Source organism: Prenolepis imparis, unplaced genomic scaffold (genome assembly GCF_030444845.1).
Source record: "Prenolepis imparis isolate NDT839.2.m4 unplaced genomic scaffold, iyPreImpa1.0 SCAF_4, whole genome shotgun sequence".
Classification (NCBI taxonomy): Eukaryota; Metazoa; Arthropoda; class Insecta; order Hymenoptera; family Formicidae; genus Prenolepis; species Prenolepis imparis.
Genome location: NW_028141162.1, coordinates 16,059,564 through 16,073,917, shown reverse-complemented (window position 1 = coordinate 16,073,917; position 14,354 = coordinate 16,059,564). Strand labels below are relative to the sequence as shown.

The 14,354-nt window shown below is 37.9% G+C and overlaps 2 protein-coding genes across 5 annotated transcripts; one reads left to right on the top strand and one right to left on the bottom strand.

Moving 5' to 3' along the window:
- Nucleotides 1–199: 199 nt before the first annotated feature.
- Plap (phospholipase A2 activator protein) lies at nucleotides 200–10,015 on the top strand. 4 transcript variants are annotated; one of them, XM_083036698.1, is made up of 9 exons: nucleotides 200–474; nucleotides 885–1,754; nucleotides 1,834–2,164; nucleotides 2,335–2,572; nucleotides 2,639–3,057; nucleotides 3,317–3,587; nucleotides 4,268–4,394; nucleotides 4,629–4,767; nucleotides 9,879–10,015. In XM_083036698.1, the coding sequence occupies exons 1-7, from the start codon at nucleotides 338–340 to the stop codon at nucleotides 4,279–4,281; spliced, it is 2,280 nt and encodes a 759-aa protein (XP_082892824.1). In that variant the 5' UTR covers nucleotides 200–337; the 3' UTR covers nucleotides 4,282–4,394; nucleotides 4,629–4,767; nucleotides 9,879–10,015. The 4 variants fall into 4 exon arrangements, with proteins under 4 accessions (XP_082892824.1, XP_082892823.1, XP_082892821.1 ...); XM_083036697.1 differs by having other exon boundaries at nucleotides 4,493–4,767; XM_083036695.1 differs by lacking the exons at nucleotides 4,629–4,767; nucleotides 9,879–10,015 and having other exon boundaries at nucleotides 3,317–3,825.
- Mkp3 (Mitogen-activated protein kinase phosphatase 3) lies at nucleotides 4,763–11,689 on the bottom strand. Its single transcript, XM_083036704.1, has 4 exons — nucleotides 11,293–11,689; nucleotides 9,913–10,098; nucleotides 9,485–9,727; nucleotides 4,763–8,255 (listed from the first exon to the last, which is right to left on the bottom strand). Exons 1-4 carry the CDS (start codon nucleotides 11,687–11,689, stop codon nucleotides 7,870–7,872), a joined length of 1,212 nt encoding a protein of 403 aa, XP_082892830.1. The 3' UTR covers nucleotides 4,763–7,869.
- Nucleotides 11,690–14,354: the final 2,665 nt, after the last annotated feature.

Genomic DNA, 14,354 nt, shown 5'->3' with positions numbered 1-14,354 from the left:
GTTACCAACTCATCGGCGGATCCGGCCTGAGCGCAGACGTAATACCAACAGAAACTGTCCACCAATAGGAGCGAGGAATAGATATTGTTCTCCGCTCCTATTGGTGGACACTTTTCATCCCCCCTTCCCATCACCCGTATTTCCGCGTTGCGCCGATTGGCCCGAAGATGACGATCGCGCATGCGCGCGCGACCCGGATTGCATCTGTCATCATGGCGCGGCAGAGCGCGCGTGAAGCGATATTTATTCGGGGCGTACACGAACGTGCGTAATAATCGCGGAAAGTCGACGTGTTTTGGCACCCGAGAGCGAGACGGGAAGACTGTTTTGCGCCAGCATGGACAAGCCGCCGTACAAATTGAGCAGCGTCCTGCTCGGACACACCGCGGACGTCAGAGCGGTGGCGACCTTCGTCGACGGCACCGTCGTGTCTGTCTCCCGGGACAAGACCGCGCGAGTATGGAAACCGACGGGGTTGGTACTCTCTTGGGGCGAGAGAACTCGTAGAGAGTCTCCCTCGTGTACTAAAATTTGTAGCATCAAATGTTTTCAATTTTCTTCAACTGCCCTGTAGCTGCGAGAGAAATACGTTTCCTTCTCTTAGGTTATATCTAAATATTGCTGTCTTCCTTTTGAAATGAAGCCTATTTAGATTCATTTTAAGTCTATATAATCGTTGTACGATAAAAGCTCTTGGTGAACATCAATTTTATACTAATGAGATATACATATCATTCTCGTAAAGCATGATTCTCAACTGCATATTGATATTGAGAGTTATTTTTTATTATATATTTATTACTAAGAATTAATGAGGACTGTCAGATAATAGAACTGTTACACATAAATCTAAATATTATTTTAACATTTAGAATTTTTTGCAGGAAGGATAACGAGTATGAACAGAGCGCAGTATTGACAGGTCACTCCAATTTTGTCAGTTCAGTATGCGTTATAAATCCATCGGAGAGGAATCCCAAAGGTTACATCATTACTGGTAGCAATGACAATGCCATATGTGTCTATGTGGCGGATGAGACAGTACCTGTGCATACGATAACGGCGCATCAGAATACTGTGTGCAATCTGAGGACTGGTAAGAAGGACGACACGTTTCTTTCAAGTTCCTGGGACCTCACCGCTAAGTTATGGGACATAAAAGATTTGAGTAAACCGCAGTTGAATCTCACGGGTCATACTGCTGCGGTATGGTGTGTGGCGGATTTATTAAGTGGCAATATAGTGACTGGATCCGCCGATAAGTTGGTAATAGTGTGGACAAAAGATGGTTCGGTGGAACATAAATTAATAGGACACACAGACTGTATTCGTGATATAGTTGATATAAAGAATGACGAATTCTTAACTTGCGCCAACGATGCTACTATTAGGCACTGGAACGCTAAACTCGGAACCTGTGTAGGCACTTATTGCGGACACGAAAATTATATTTACAGTATAGCAGCCATTCCGAATGGCACATATATCTATTCGTCTGGAGAGGATAGAACTGTCAGAATATGGTATAATATGGAACTGAGTCAAACCATTGTTCTACCGTCACAATCGATATGGTGTATCGAGTTGTTCTCAAATGGTGACATAATTGTCGGAAGTTCCGACGGCACCGTCAGGATATTCTCATCAGATCCCGAACGATACGCGAATTCGGAGATATTGGAAGCATTTGAGAAGGAAGTGGCAAGTACCACTCTGAATGCACAGCAAGTAATCGGAGACATCAGCATAAAAGAGTCAGTTTCTGTTTTTTTAAAGATAAACTAAAAATTTTTCTACTTGTATATTTTAAATTAATTTTAATTTTGCGAATAGTTTACCAGATTCGAGAGTTCTTCTACAACCTGGGCAACGAGACGGCCAAACAAAGATTGTGAATGAAGGAGATGCGGTTAGAGCGTATAACTGGTCGCAGAGCGAACAACGGTGGATAAAAATTGGCGATGTGATGGGTGCATCCGGCGGTACCGCGGCTACATCCGGAAAGCAACTCTACAATGGCATAGAATATGATTATGTTTTTTCGGTCGACATACAAGACGGCGTACCACCTTTGAAACTTCCATATAACAAAGGTGAAGATCCCTGGCATGCTGCGCAGAAGTTTCTTCATGACAATGATCTCAGTCAATTATTTTTAGATCAGGTATGTATCTTGGACGGCATTTATTTTAATTTATTGTACAATCTTGTTTATATAACGAATAAGTAATTTCTTTCGGCGCCTCATTACTGCTTTATTTAAAAGACATTTACGCAAAATCATAAATCTGATTGGAAAGTGCGAGGTGAAATTATTTGTATACTTGGCTTTAGGTTGCAAATTTCATAGTAAAGAATTCTGAGCCAGCTTCAGTTTTGACTACTGGATCTCAATATGTAGATCCTTTTACAGGAGGAAATAGATATGTTCCTGGATCAGGAACATCATCCAGTACACCCGATGTTACTGTGCAATCATCGATGTTCAGTTCTTCCAACACGCCTGCACCTTCCTATATACCTCACTTGAACTATTTAAAGTTAGAACAAGCAAATATGTCTGCCATTTTCGGTAAGATAATTAGACATAACACAATGTATATAATTGTGTGTATTTCATTTTACGTTTATATTGCAGAAAAATTAAAGGAATTAAACGTTAAACAAGAAAGTATATATAAAATACCAGAGGAAAAATTAGACGCGATAGGAAAACTCATAAACGGTCAAATGTCCGAGGAAATTAAAGCTAGTGCTATCAGTGCGCTAAAAAATCTTTTAGATTGGCCGAACGATATAGTATTTCCAGTGCTAGATATAGCGAGACTTGCTGTGCTTCATAAGGAATTAAACGATCAATTGTGTACAGAGGAACTGCTGCCAGTCATAGAAAGGCATATCAAATCTGATGCAATTCCATCGAATCAAATGCTCACCTTCCGACTGATAGCCAATATGTTCCAACACGAAAAGGGAGAGAAACTTTGTTTTGATCATCGGGATGAGATACTCAAGTCTCTGCTGGATCTACAATCCCTTGGAAATAAAAATAATCAGGTACGTTATGTTAAGTAATTATTAAATAATTCGAAATATATCGAAATAATATATTAATATAATATCGAATTAATATGATCGATAATATCGATAATGAAAGAAAGGCTTAAATTGCATAATTAATGAATATACAATTGCATAACTTTATGAATGATTCAAATAATAATCGTAAATGTAATTCGTTACACTTTTACGCAAACTAATCTCTCATGATAGAAGATGCAAATAGCGTCAGATCACTGTAAAATATTTTTTTCAGGTCGCAATATCGACATATATCTTAAATCTGGTTGTAGCATTAAATAAGTATAACGATACACCTGCTAGAATGAGAGCGCTGAATGTATTATTTGCCGTGTTGCCCCGTTTGCACGAGCCCGAAGCAAAATTTAGAGCTCTAGTTGGATTGGGAACACTATTGTCCGCTACACCAGATCCTAGTGATCGTAACGAATTAATTAGTGCTGTGCGCCAATCCGAAACCGCTTTGAACGTTCTTAGAACTCTGTCGGAAAGCGCGACCGATTTCGGTACGACAAACAAATTAGTAAATTGTTCCAAGCAGATTATCGATTTGATTATTTAATGCGCTTACGAATGGTTGAAACGCGCTATTCATACAACTGTTATAAAAATAAGTTTTATTAAATGAAGGAAGAGATTGAAAAGATTATATATAATTAATGCAAATGATTATTACGAAATAAAAGATTTTTAAATGCACTAAGAATAATTTTGGTAAACGCAATTAAAAGTGCGAAGTAAAAAGTAAGTTTGCACATATATGCATGTTTTGTAGTTTGATGTTGCTCAATCTCCATAAAATATAATAAGAAAATAAAAATACATTTTTTAATATGAATATTAACACACATTTAATTATTTAGATATGTACTGTGTCCTTCCATATAAACAGAATATATTTAAAAAAATATGTTTACGAATTTATATAATAATCATCATACAATTATACTATTTTAAATTTGCGAAAAATACAAAGATATCCCACTATATTTATACGCGACTTTTAAAATTGCTTTATATATATTTCCATAAGATTAAACGTCTTTAAAAAGAAGACAAAATTAAACAAAAAATCTATGGCAATTTATTGGCTAATATGTAATTAAAATTGTAAATAATACATAATTTATTTGTCTTTAATTCAATATTGTTACAATTGATCAAAGTAAAACAATACTTTTTGCAGATATTCAATGTTGACTGTGACAATGAGATTAAGATTCCGAAAGTATGAAACGATATTTCATACCCTTTCGAACGAAACGATGTTTCATACTCTGTCACGTACTTTTCAATTTTATTCCATTCATAAAGTAAGCATAAATATTTTTTAATAATACATTACAAAAAATATACATATAATATATATCAGTAATAAAATTCAAAGAAAAAAATTTCTTACACATTTCAGATTTTATAATTGATTTTATATCGGAAGTACAAAACTATGAATTAATTAACATGGTTGCAATATATGAATAAAAATTAAAACTGTACGCATTGAGATAATGGAAACTAAATTAATTATTACTATTACCGTATGGCAGATACAATGTGCGCGTGTAACGCATATATTTGATTTTACATTATCAAATAAACTCGGAAAATATAAGAGACGAAAGTTACATGCGTGGAATGTAAAGATGACCTGCTTGACAAAATGACAATCGATTATTTGCAGTTCAGGTAAGATAAGTTTGTATTTCTATAATGAAAATTAGTTAAAATATATATACAACGACGAATATAAAATAATAATTTATATATAATATACATAATATTTGATTAAATTTCTCGGGGCATCGCTCGCCCAGTAAACATACAACAGACAACAGTGTAATAGTAGAATATTGTTATTACATTAACGTCAAATATATATTTCCTTAATTATATATTCAATTTACTCTCGCAGTAGCCAAGAGTTATTAATTACCGTAACTCTTGCAGTTAATTATTACACGAAAAAAATAACATTCACTTGTATACACTCATATTAACTTCAATTATCCTCAATGAACAATACATGTAGTATTACATGAAAAGGTAGTTACAGTAGTGTCACAGGCCATTCTGGCTCGTATTATTATGGGAATGTGAATGCATTTCTTCTCTTTTCGTTTTCTTTACAAAAATAACTTTCAATATATATCTGAGATCTGTAAGATAATAAAAACAGTGCTGATTCTCGTACAATTCAGAATCCAATTTAGCGCACGAGTTATATACGCAATATACAGCTAGATGCGTTTTTCATATGAATGCACAGGCCCAAAAATGTATAGAAAAGTATCTATATAAAAAATTCGAAGAGAGCTAATGTTGCTCCGATGCCAGCATGTAATGTGCAGGAACATCTCTCAAATTTCTATGTAGTAATGAAGACGGGTTCTGATTGACAACAAAATCGATTATTGATTGATTATTTGAAGGCGTTACTTTAGTAGTGAAATTTTTATTTCGGGCAAAAAGAAAAGAGCGCATTAATCATTGAAAATACTAAAAATAGACGAGTTAAAAAGTTCTTTGATACAAATAGATCTTTCAACCTTTTTATGGCAAATATTTCAAACATATATATCTATTAATATAATAATAACATACTTCTAATTCTTTAAGTTTTCTCTTGTCGATTTGAAAGCTTTGCATTCCGAATTGATGAAGAATGAAAATACTAAGTAACGCCTTCATCTCTATCATTCCGAGTGGCTCGGACAATAAGTTTTCCCTAACTCCGCTCTCTGTTCATCGGTGACGAGCCTGGCTTTTCTCGTGAGCAGGGGAGATTCGGAATGCCCTAAAGAAATGCACTGATTTCTAAGATGTGTGTCCTCCCTTAAACTTAAGTTACTGGCATATGTACCTGAGGCGACGTGCCTTTATACCTTTCGCGCATCTTCGAAAGTCAAAATGCATTGAGGCGATTATCCTTGGCGAGATAAGTCACTTCAGTGTGTGTCGAAAAAACTACATTGAAAATTCTCTCTCGAATTTTATCCTTTATAAACTACTAGATTAGTAAAAGATCCCCGACGGGCGGATTTAAGACTCGACTTGAATGCGAAACCTCGGGCTTTTGGAAACTCGGAAACGCTCGTTTCCGAAAGGAAATGTTTGACACTTTCTTAGATATATCAATGAGAATTTTCTATGAGAATTTTTTTTCAAGGAAGTATTTTTTGAGGATTATTCTTGACAACTGTCCGCGTAAAATTCCGCTTAAATTCGCCCCTATTGTGTACATATAAGACCTCTCTTAATTTTGTACCACGGAAAACTTAGTATACTAAGCGGTGATGTTTACCTTTGACTATACTTGTGATTGCCTGGTGGGAACTCATCGTTTAGAGATTACTTCGCGTATGAAATATCGCTTGCGGTAAAATAAACACAGCCTCATTAATTGAAGGATTTGGGGGAAGAAGTATTAAAATATATATATATATATATATGTGTATGTATATATATATGTTTAGAACTTTCTCTCTCTCTCTCTCTCTCTCTCTCTCTCTCTCTCTCTCTCTCTCTCTCTCTCTCTCTCTCTCTCTCTCTCTCTCTCTCTCTCTCTCTCTCTCTCTCTCTCTCACACACACACACACACACACACATACGCACGTTCTTCACTCTCTCTCTCTCTCTCTTTCTTTCTCTCTCGAGATATAACGATATGTTATGTCATATCTCGTGAATGCCTGAATTCTGATATATCTTGCACACCGGTTACAATCGTACACGTTAAGGGTTTTTCGAAACTTGGAAGCATAATGTCAGAATTGTACAATTATGATTACGACGCAACTGTTGCACGATGAGAAATTACGCAATCTCGTTTATAAAATACTTTCAGTGTCCATTGCTGCCACAAGTTAGAAAGGAGAATCCTAAACTTTTTCTTTTTCTTTCTTTTACACATTTGGGCATGAAAAGTGTACCGTATCATCTAATTTCCCCATAAGTCACAACACGACCGCATCATATTATCGTGATTTGACGGCGTAACGTAACGTGCCAAATCTTCGTAATCGAAAATTTCAACAAGATAGACAAGCTTCGTCGCTGCAGGTATACTTTGCAGCGCATTGTTATTCAACGTGTACGTTGACAAGCTAATTGTCTAACAAAGAGATAATTTTTCTTTAATATATATATTTTCTTTCTTTCATATTATAATATCCTCTCATTCCTATATTATTTTAAAATTTTGTCGAAAATTTAACAGCATTTATTTCGTTTTACTACGTTAAGCAGTTATAATCGCGTAATAGTATTAAAGCTCAATTAAAACAAAAATTCTTTAGAAATTATTTTACAAATTCTGATCCATTGCAGAGTATACAGTTACGATGAGTATTGAAAAAGTGCTGCGTATTTTCAAAAGCTCTTTGATCCTTTTAGAATTCAACTTATAATGTGAATTTTAGAATTCAACTTATAATGTGAATTTAAATAATTTGCGGATCGTTAATTCGTATACACCAGGAATGAGAGGCTCGGCGGGAAGAAACGAGAAATTAGAGAAGGAAGAAAAGTGCCGGCGCGTAGTAACTAACTTTGGATGCCTCTAAAAGCTACATACATCTTGGCATTCGCCGAACGTGTGTCTAACATCCTATATACTCTATCTGAAGATAGATACCGGGAGTAGGGGACCGGGTTTTTCGATGCTCGTCTCTCACGTATCAGAATGATAAAGCGCGTTATCGTAACCATCCTTCAATCAGGATTTTTCCTCGTAGGAGACGCGTGTGACGGAGGGACCTAAAACTTGTATTGGGTCCCCCCAGGCCCGTCTCATTCGGCCGGGGTGCTCGCCGCCCATCTGTCAAACTCGATTCCCGAATCGGGGCTGAGACCCAGATCGATGGGACTCAGGAAACTGGGCGCCGGACAGTTGCAAGGTCCATCGGGCCGACACGCCCCGATACACCTCTGATCATTGTTCTTGTTGTTTTGCCGATCCCCCACTCGGTCCCTCAATTCCCTCTCGAAGCTGTGCAGTTGTTCCATAAAGTGAAAATTCGGTGCGACGTTGGACTTTCTACTACGTACTAGGTTGAAAGCGTCGTTCAGGCTGAGACTGCACTTGTGCATGAGATAAGCCACGGTGATCGTCACAGACCGCGATACTCCGGCCAAACAATGAACCAGCACTCCCTTGTCCGAGCTCCGTGCTTCTTCTGAAAAATAAGACATGATTTTAATCCCCGCAATCGGCGATTCGATCAATTCGCGAATATAACACTTGTTTGCTTTATTTTTTTTTTTTATAATAAAATTATTAAATATACGTAAACTTATTTTACAATAGCTTTCTAAGTTTATACATATAATGCAAAGCGATCTCTCGAATAAACTTTTATTTAATCAATATATGAGATGTAAAATTAATTGTAAACTACTATCAGCTCTAATTATGTTATGTTTCTATAGATAATTAATGTCAATTAATTTGAAAATTGCAATGAGAAAATATGTTGAAGGAGACACAATGCATGTCACGACAAATTTGTATAAATGACGGTAACAAAGGACAGCCGGATTGCCAACGTTAAAGTGTGTCGGGACAGTCAAAAGTGCCAGACAGGCTCAATAGCAATGCCAAGCCTCGCCATTCAGACTTAAGTATAGCTCTCGGCCTAACCGGACATCCGTTGTTTAATTGTCTAGCACGGCTTGCCCGCCACGTGGGAAAGTTTCTATTTAGGCGAACCTATTTATAAGAATGCCCCTTTCAGAAGCTGCGCGCGCGGAGACTTTCTTAAACAGGAAATCCTGTTTAAGAAGCGCAGGTCCGAACCGAGAATTTTTGACGCAGAAAAAGCTCACCGTGCGATAAATACAGTTCGCGTTTGCAATAAAACGATACGAGACACGATTTGTGTTGTGCAAAGTAAAAATACGAAGGAAACGAGGAAAATCTTTTCTTATCAATATAATTCTTTTGTATATAAATTCTTTTTTATATTTATAAAATCTGTTTTATTGCATATCTTTTGATATCTAAATATTTAAAAAAATGTGATTATTGCTGGATCTCGCGCGCATGGGTGAGAAATTAATTTACAATAAATAAATATATAAAATGTTACGATCGCATCGGAATATAATTAACTCCGCGATGATGAAATATCCATTGAAGAAATATCCACAGAATAAAAAATGTATGAGATGCTAATTAATAGCTGAGAATTTTTTTGCTTTCCTTTGACTTTTTTTACTCTTGTAGCGAGTTATAAGAAAAGAAGAGTATTTTTTTTCCAACATGCTTATAAAGAACGGTTTATTTTAAATCTTGTTTTTTTAAACGTAAGATTGATTAGAATAAAAATATATACATATCTATTTCTCAACTTCCAACATTGACGTCATTTTCAATAAAAATTGTTCGGGTCAAGCTGTCACTTACCTATGAACTGAATCGCTTGCGGAAAGAAACTAGCCAAATTTTGACTCCAGTGATCACTTATTGGTATCTGCATGTACTTTATTGAACCAGCGCTTTCAAACACATTTGGCAAATCCGGTGTCACATTGAGTATGTACTGTATCCTGTGCCGCGCTAAAGCTTCGCGATCCTCGCTATTAGCCGCGTTACCGAGATACAAATGAGGTAAAATTTCTACGGGAAAATCTTTATCTTCCTCGGGACCTGAAATATAATCAGAAATTTAATACCGTTATTACTAGAAAATTAATACTATGTTATTAATATTAATACTATGTTACTAATAATGCGCCTTTGTTGTATTATGATATTCATGAATTATATTATTTTTCATTACTATGTATTATTGTTACAGAATTCTCGATGCAATGAAAATGTTTTACACTCACCAACTGAATCGCAAGTGCTATCACTGTCAGAATCCGAATAGGACCTAGTCGGCGGAGTGGATATCCGAAGGGATCTAAGGCCCATTAATTCGCCGTCATTATTGTCCTGACCTGGGACACACTCATTATTAGCCTGACTTCCTTCACACCATTCTGGATATCTATCTCTGAATGCTCCAAAACCATCTGCAAACAAGCATTGCAACGATAATTATTTGTGTAAGAATTAAAAATCTATCTGACACAGTTAAAAATTTTACACAGCTATATTTATACATGTATAATAATCTAATATTATATATAAAATTTCTCTATACTCTCAAGAATATAATATAATAATTTTATTTTATACAATTATATAAAGAAAAGAATTAATTTCCAAATTTACATTAATCTGCTAAAATTTTAAATAAATTTATTATTAATAATTGAGCCAGAAATTAAATACATTGCATATAATAACACATTGAAAATAATAATAATTATTATACATATGAATTTTTTTTAAATAACTAATAAGATTATTTTAAAAAATTAATGTAATTTTTTTTCTTGAAAAAGGAAAAATTGGATATACACACACAAATATAGAATTTTTAATTGTTTTATATATTAAATATGATTTTTAAATACGGCCAATGTTTTATATATGTCATAAAATAACATTAATTATTCTTGTATATTAATATATGTTTAATCAGTAAATTGCATATGCCAAATAAAACATTGAATGGCTAGGCAGTCTTATCTAGAGCTTGATAAAGACAGCACACAGGGTATAGAATTAAGTGTCTGGCTCCACTGGAATGCCTCCCACATAAATCAATATTTCATTCACAACCAGTCTCTGTGCTTCAGCTGTTACTTCTGAAAGCCTTCCACATCACTATTGCCATTGCTATCTGTGCATATATTTGTGTGTATGTGTGGCAAACAAAATAATATGGTTGCAGAGTTATAATTAGCAACTATTGTGTGATTATGCAGTTAAATTTAGAAACTTTTATCAAATAAATTACACATTTAAATTAATTATACAAAAAAATGACATTATAACATTAATTTGAATATTGATATTTGAATGCTGATATTGTATATTCATAACAAGTAATATTGATCATACATTTATAACAATAAATATTGAGATATCACACACACAATATTGATATTGATATTGTATATTTTCAAATCTATCTTGATATTAATTGCACTAAACAATGAAAATATTCTAGTTTCAAGTATAAACATAAATTTGATATATATGTAAATGTCAAACTATTAATTGACATCTTGGTAAGACTAATAACAAGGACAAGTAATCTTAATAAGAATTGAACTACTGTCAATGAAATTGTTGTCATATAAAGATACATTTCTCACCAATTAAGATGGCAACATTGCCACCACTGCTTTTAAGTCTCCGGCTCAAAACTTGTATCGTTTCACCCTGATGGCCCGCAGGGTCCGTAGAGTCACCGATCAGTACAAATGTTCCTCTACTGTTTTCATCTCCGCACATAAACACCTCCACTCTGTTTCTCAGGTCCAAGCACCTTATCGTGGACAAGAGGTCCACTTTACCAGCAGCCAATCTTCGCAACATGATGCTGGGTATGGCCAGAGGTACGGAACCTCTTATATGAGCATCGGAGAAGTCAGAGTGTGCTCTGCAGTCTAGGATAAGAAGCTTGTTGGGACCATTCTGCGATCTGAGCTCTCTGAACAAGCCTTCTGGACCCAGAAGATCCTCCTCCATCACACCACCATTGCCTGGCATCTTGGTATCCTTTTGTAGTCTTTTATTCTCTCAAAGCAGACAAATGACTCGCTCCACAAGAGCTTCAAAACTCCAGTGGTTTTCCTTCAATCACTGAGAATCGTTTCTCTCTCTCCCTCACAAAGATATTCTCAAGCCTCTACAGCAAAGTCGAAGTTCTGTCATTTCTCGACACTGAGACACCTCCGCGAGAAGCAACGGATACGGGACGGTGTATCGTCAGGGCGTCATCGTTCTGCTACGACGATCGCTCCAACGACGATCCTCGCTCGTCGTCGTCACCCGGGAAGCTTCTTCTAGGTACCGACTCCCACGACACATCGATTCTACGGTACGTACCCGCCCAGCGTTGTCAGAGTCGCCGCGTCCGTCGTCCATGAGGAAGTCCGAGGAAGTCGTCAGCCCCGTCAGGCGTCCTCCGCTCGGACTCGGGAGTCCGATGAATATGAATGTACATAAAAACGCACACGCGCGCGTGCCTATATATGTGTATAACCCGTAGTATAGGTCGCGACACGCGTACCTCTCTCTCTCTTCAACGGAGCGCGTCTACTACGATCCACAACTTTACTGGGTATGACAAGAATGGCACTTTGAATCCGATGACGGCCTCATCCGGAGAAGGATCGCGCGACATTCACCCATCCACGGCACGCTCCGACCAGTTTCTCACGCGTTGCCATCATTTCCTGCGACACTACGTCCTGTATGTACGTGCGCGCGTGTATGAGTGAGTGAGTGAGCTACTCCGCCTCCTCCTTCACGCTCAAAGCCGTTTCCCCCACCTCACCGGCCAAACTACCCCCACCACAGTAGTTGTCACCGCCGCCGCCGTCGTTGTTGCCGCCGTCAGCTCGTCCCGGTTATCGATCTCTTCGTGAATCAAGACGACGCGTCCAATTAACGGCACGGTTGTCGTGAAATGTTTACGCTCGCCGTTGAAAAAATGCATGTCCGACTCGCTCGATCTGTCTCGCGCCTGGCCCTCGGCAAGTCGTCACTTCTTAACCTTAAAGTCGTCACGGCGCGCCAACAACGTGAAGTCCATCCTTTATCGCTCGATCGCTCGCGCGAAGCGAGATGGTCGAGCGCGCTCGCTCCCAACTTCAGAGCGGATCTCGAGCGCCCGCGAGGATGACGGATGACAGGTGACAGCGCGTGATCTCTCTCCGCGATCGAGAAGTTCCTTCCGTAGAATCGTCGCGATATCTCCGTCGATTCCCTCTCGTTCTCCCTCACCTCACCGAACTCTTCTCCAACATCGTTCCGAAGTCCAAGATCCCACGGCGGAGCTTCCGAGAACTTTGAAGAAGAGGATGAGGACGGCGAGACTTCGACAAGTAGGTAAAAAAAAGTTTTTGTCCTCTCTCTCTCTCTCTCTCTCTCTCTCCCCCCCTCTCTCCCTCTCCGTTCGTTTTCCCGATTCCGCTCTCGTTTTCCACTCGCCTCAGGCCACACCTTATCTCTCGAGCATCCGTCCGCCGAGAGTCAGTCGAGAATGGAGCAGAACGGTCGCTCGGCGCGTCGCGCGAAGGGCGGGAGACGCGGCGGGATTCGTCCGCGGTCACGTGGGCTCGCGCGGCCGGCCAATCGGCGCGCGGGCTGACGTCAGTTCATTGACAAAAGATGTTTTCATTAACGAGGCGTGGGTAGTGGATGTGTTCGGGGGGTCGGCGCTGACTGAGCCGTCGTTGAAGCGGCCCCGCACGTTGCACGCGCGCGCTCTCCTTCTCTCACGCGTGCGTGGGCGCGTATTGTCGCGAGCCGCGCGCGGCAAGGAAGGCGTCCTCTCGTTGCCACATGCACGCACACTCGCGTGCACGTGCTCTTCGTCGACAGGGCCGACGACGACGACCCCGTCACCCCCTGCGTCTCGACGCTGGATTTCGCTCTTCCTCTCTCGAACTAGGTATAGATTTGATGGAATCGATATCGTTACTTTTCTCCTGTCATCTATTTGCCGGATATACGTGACTGGTGCTTCTTTTTGCACTCGTGTCGAATCGTATTTTGAATTTATCGCGATCGTAACGGCTATTCTGACGATGTTATCCGGGATTTATTTAGATACGTCGTCGCGAAGTGAAATTATTTGATTTGTACATATAATGGGTAATTTAATGATGTGTCTCTTTCTGTCTTCGACAATCGATAAGTCGCGATATCGCGTGTTATACGGTTGTGTAATGGTATTGACGTTTCTCGCGTAGTATGCCTAAAGCTCATGCAGCGCACGTAGTACTATATACTCGGTAACGATTTCCCATTTGTATGACAAAACAATGACCTCACGATCAATCCTGGTTCTCTTGTCAACGGAAGAATGTATATACATGCTTTTAATGTAAGTTTATACATACATATATTTTTTTTAAATATTTTATATATAAATTTTACGACATTTCAATCCAATATATATGCATATTATATATATTATATATACATATTTTTTATATATACATATACATATATTGAATATAAATATATATTGCAAAATTTTATATTATAACAAAATTGTATGATATAATAATTAATATACAAGACTAGGAGCATGGAATATATGAAGTAGAAACAATTTATCAATTGAAAAAGTAAGCAAACAGCGATATACATTTATAGCAAAGTAATTTTAAAAAAAGAAAAAGCTTCAAAGTATAGTATAAAG

Excerpts from the sequence above, each read along its gene's own strand:
- Plap (XM_083036695.1), top strand. The coding sequence starts at position 338 with ATGGACAAGCCGCCGTACAAATTGAGCAGCGTCCTGCTCGGACACACC. Across the intron at positions 475-884 it reads CGAGTATGGAAACCGACGGG|GAAGGATAACGAGTATGAAC; the intron begins GTTGGTACTCTC and ends AATTTTTTGCAG. Across the intron at positions 3,058-3,316 it reads TTGGAAATAAAAATAATCAG|GTCGCAATATCGACATATAT; the intron begins GTACGTTATGTT and ends TATTTTTTTCAG.
- Mkp3 (XM_083036704.1), bottom strand. The coding sequence starts at position 11,689 with ATGCCAGGCAATGGTGGTGTGATGGAGGAGGATCTTCTGGGTCCAGAA. Across the intron at positions 9,728-9,912 it reads TAGCACTTGCGATTCAGTTG|GTCCCGAGGAAGATAAAGAT; the intron begins GTGAGTGTAAAA and ends ATTATATTTCAG. Across the intron at positions 8,256-9,484 it reads GCAAGCGATTCAGTTCATAG|AAGAAGCACGGAGCTCGGAC; the intron begins GTAAGTGACAGC and ends CTTATTTTTCAG.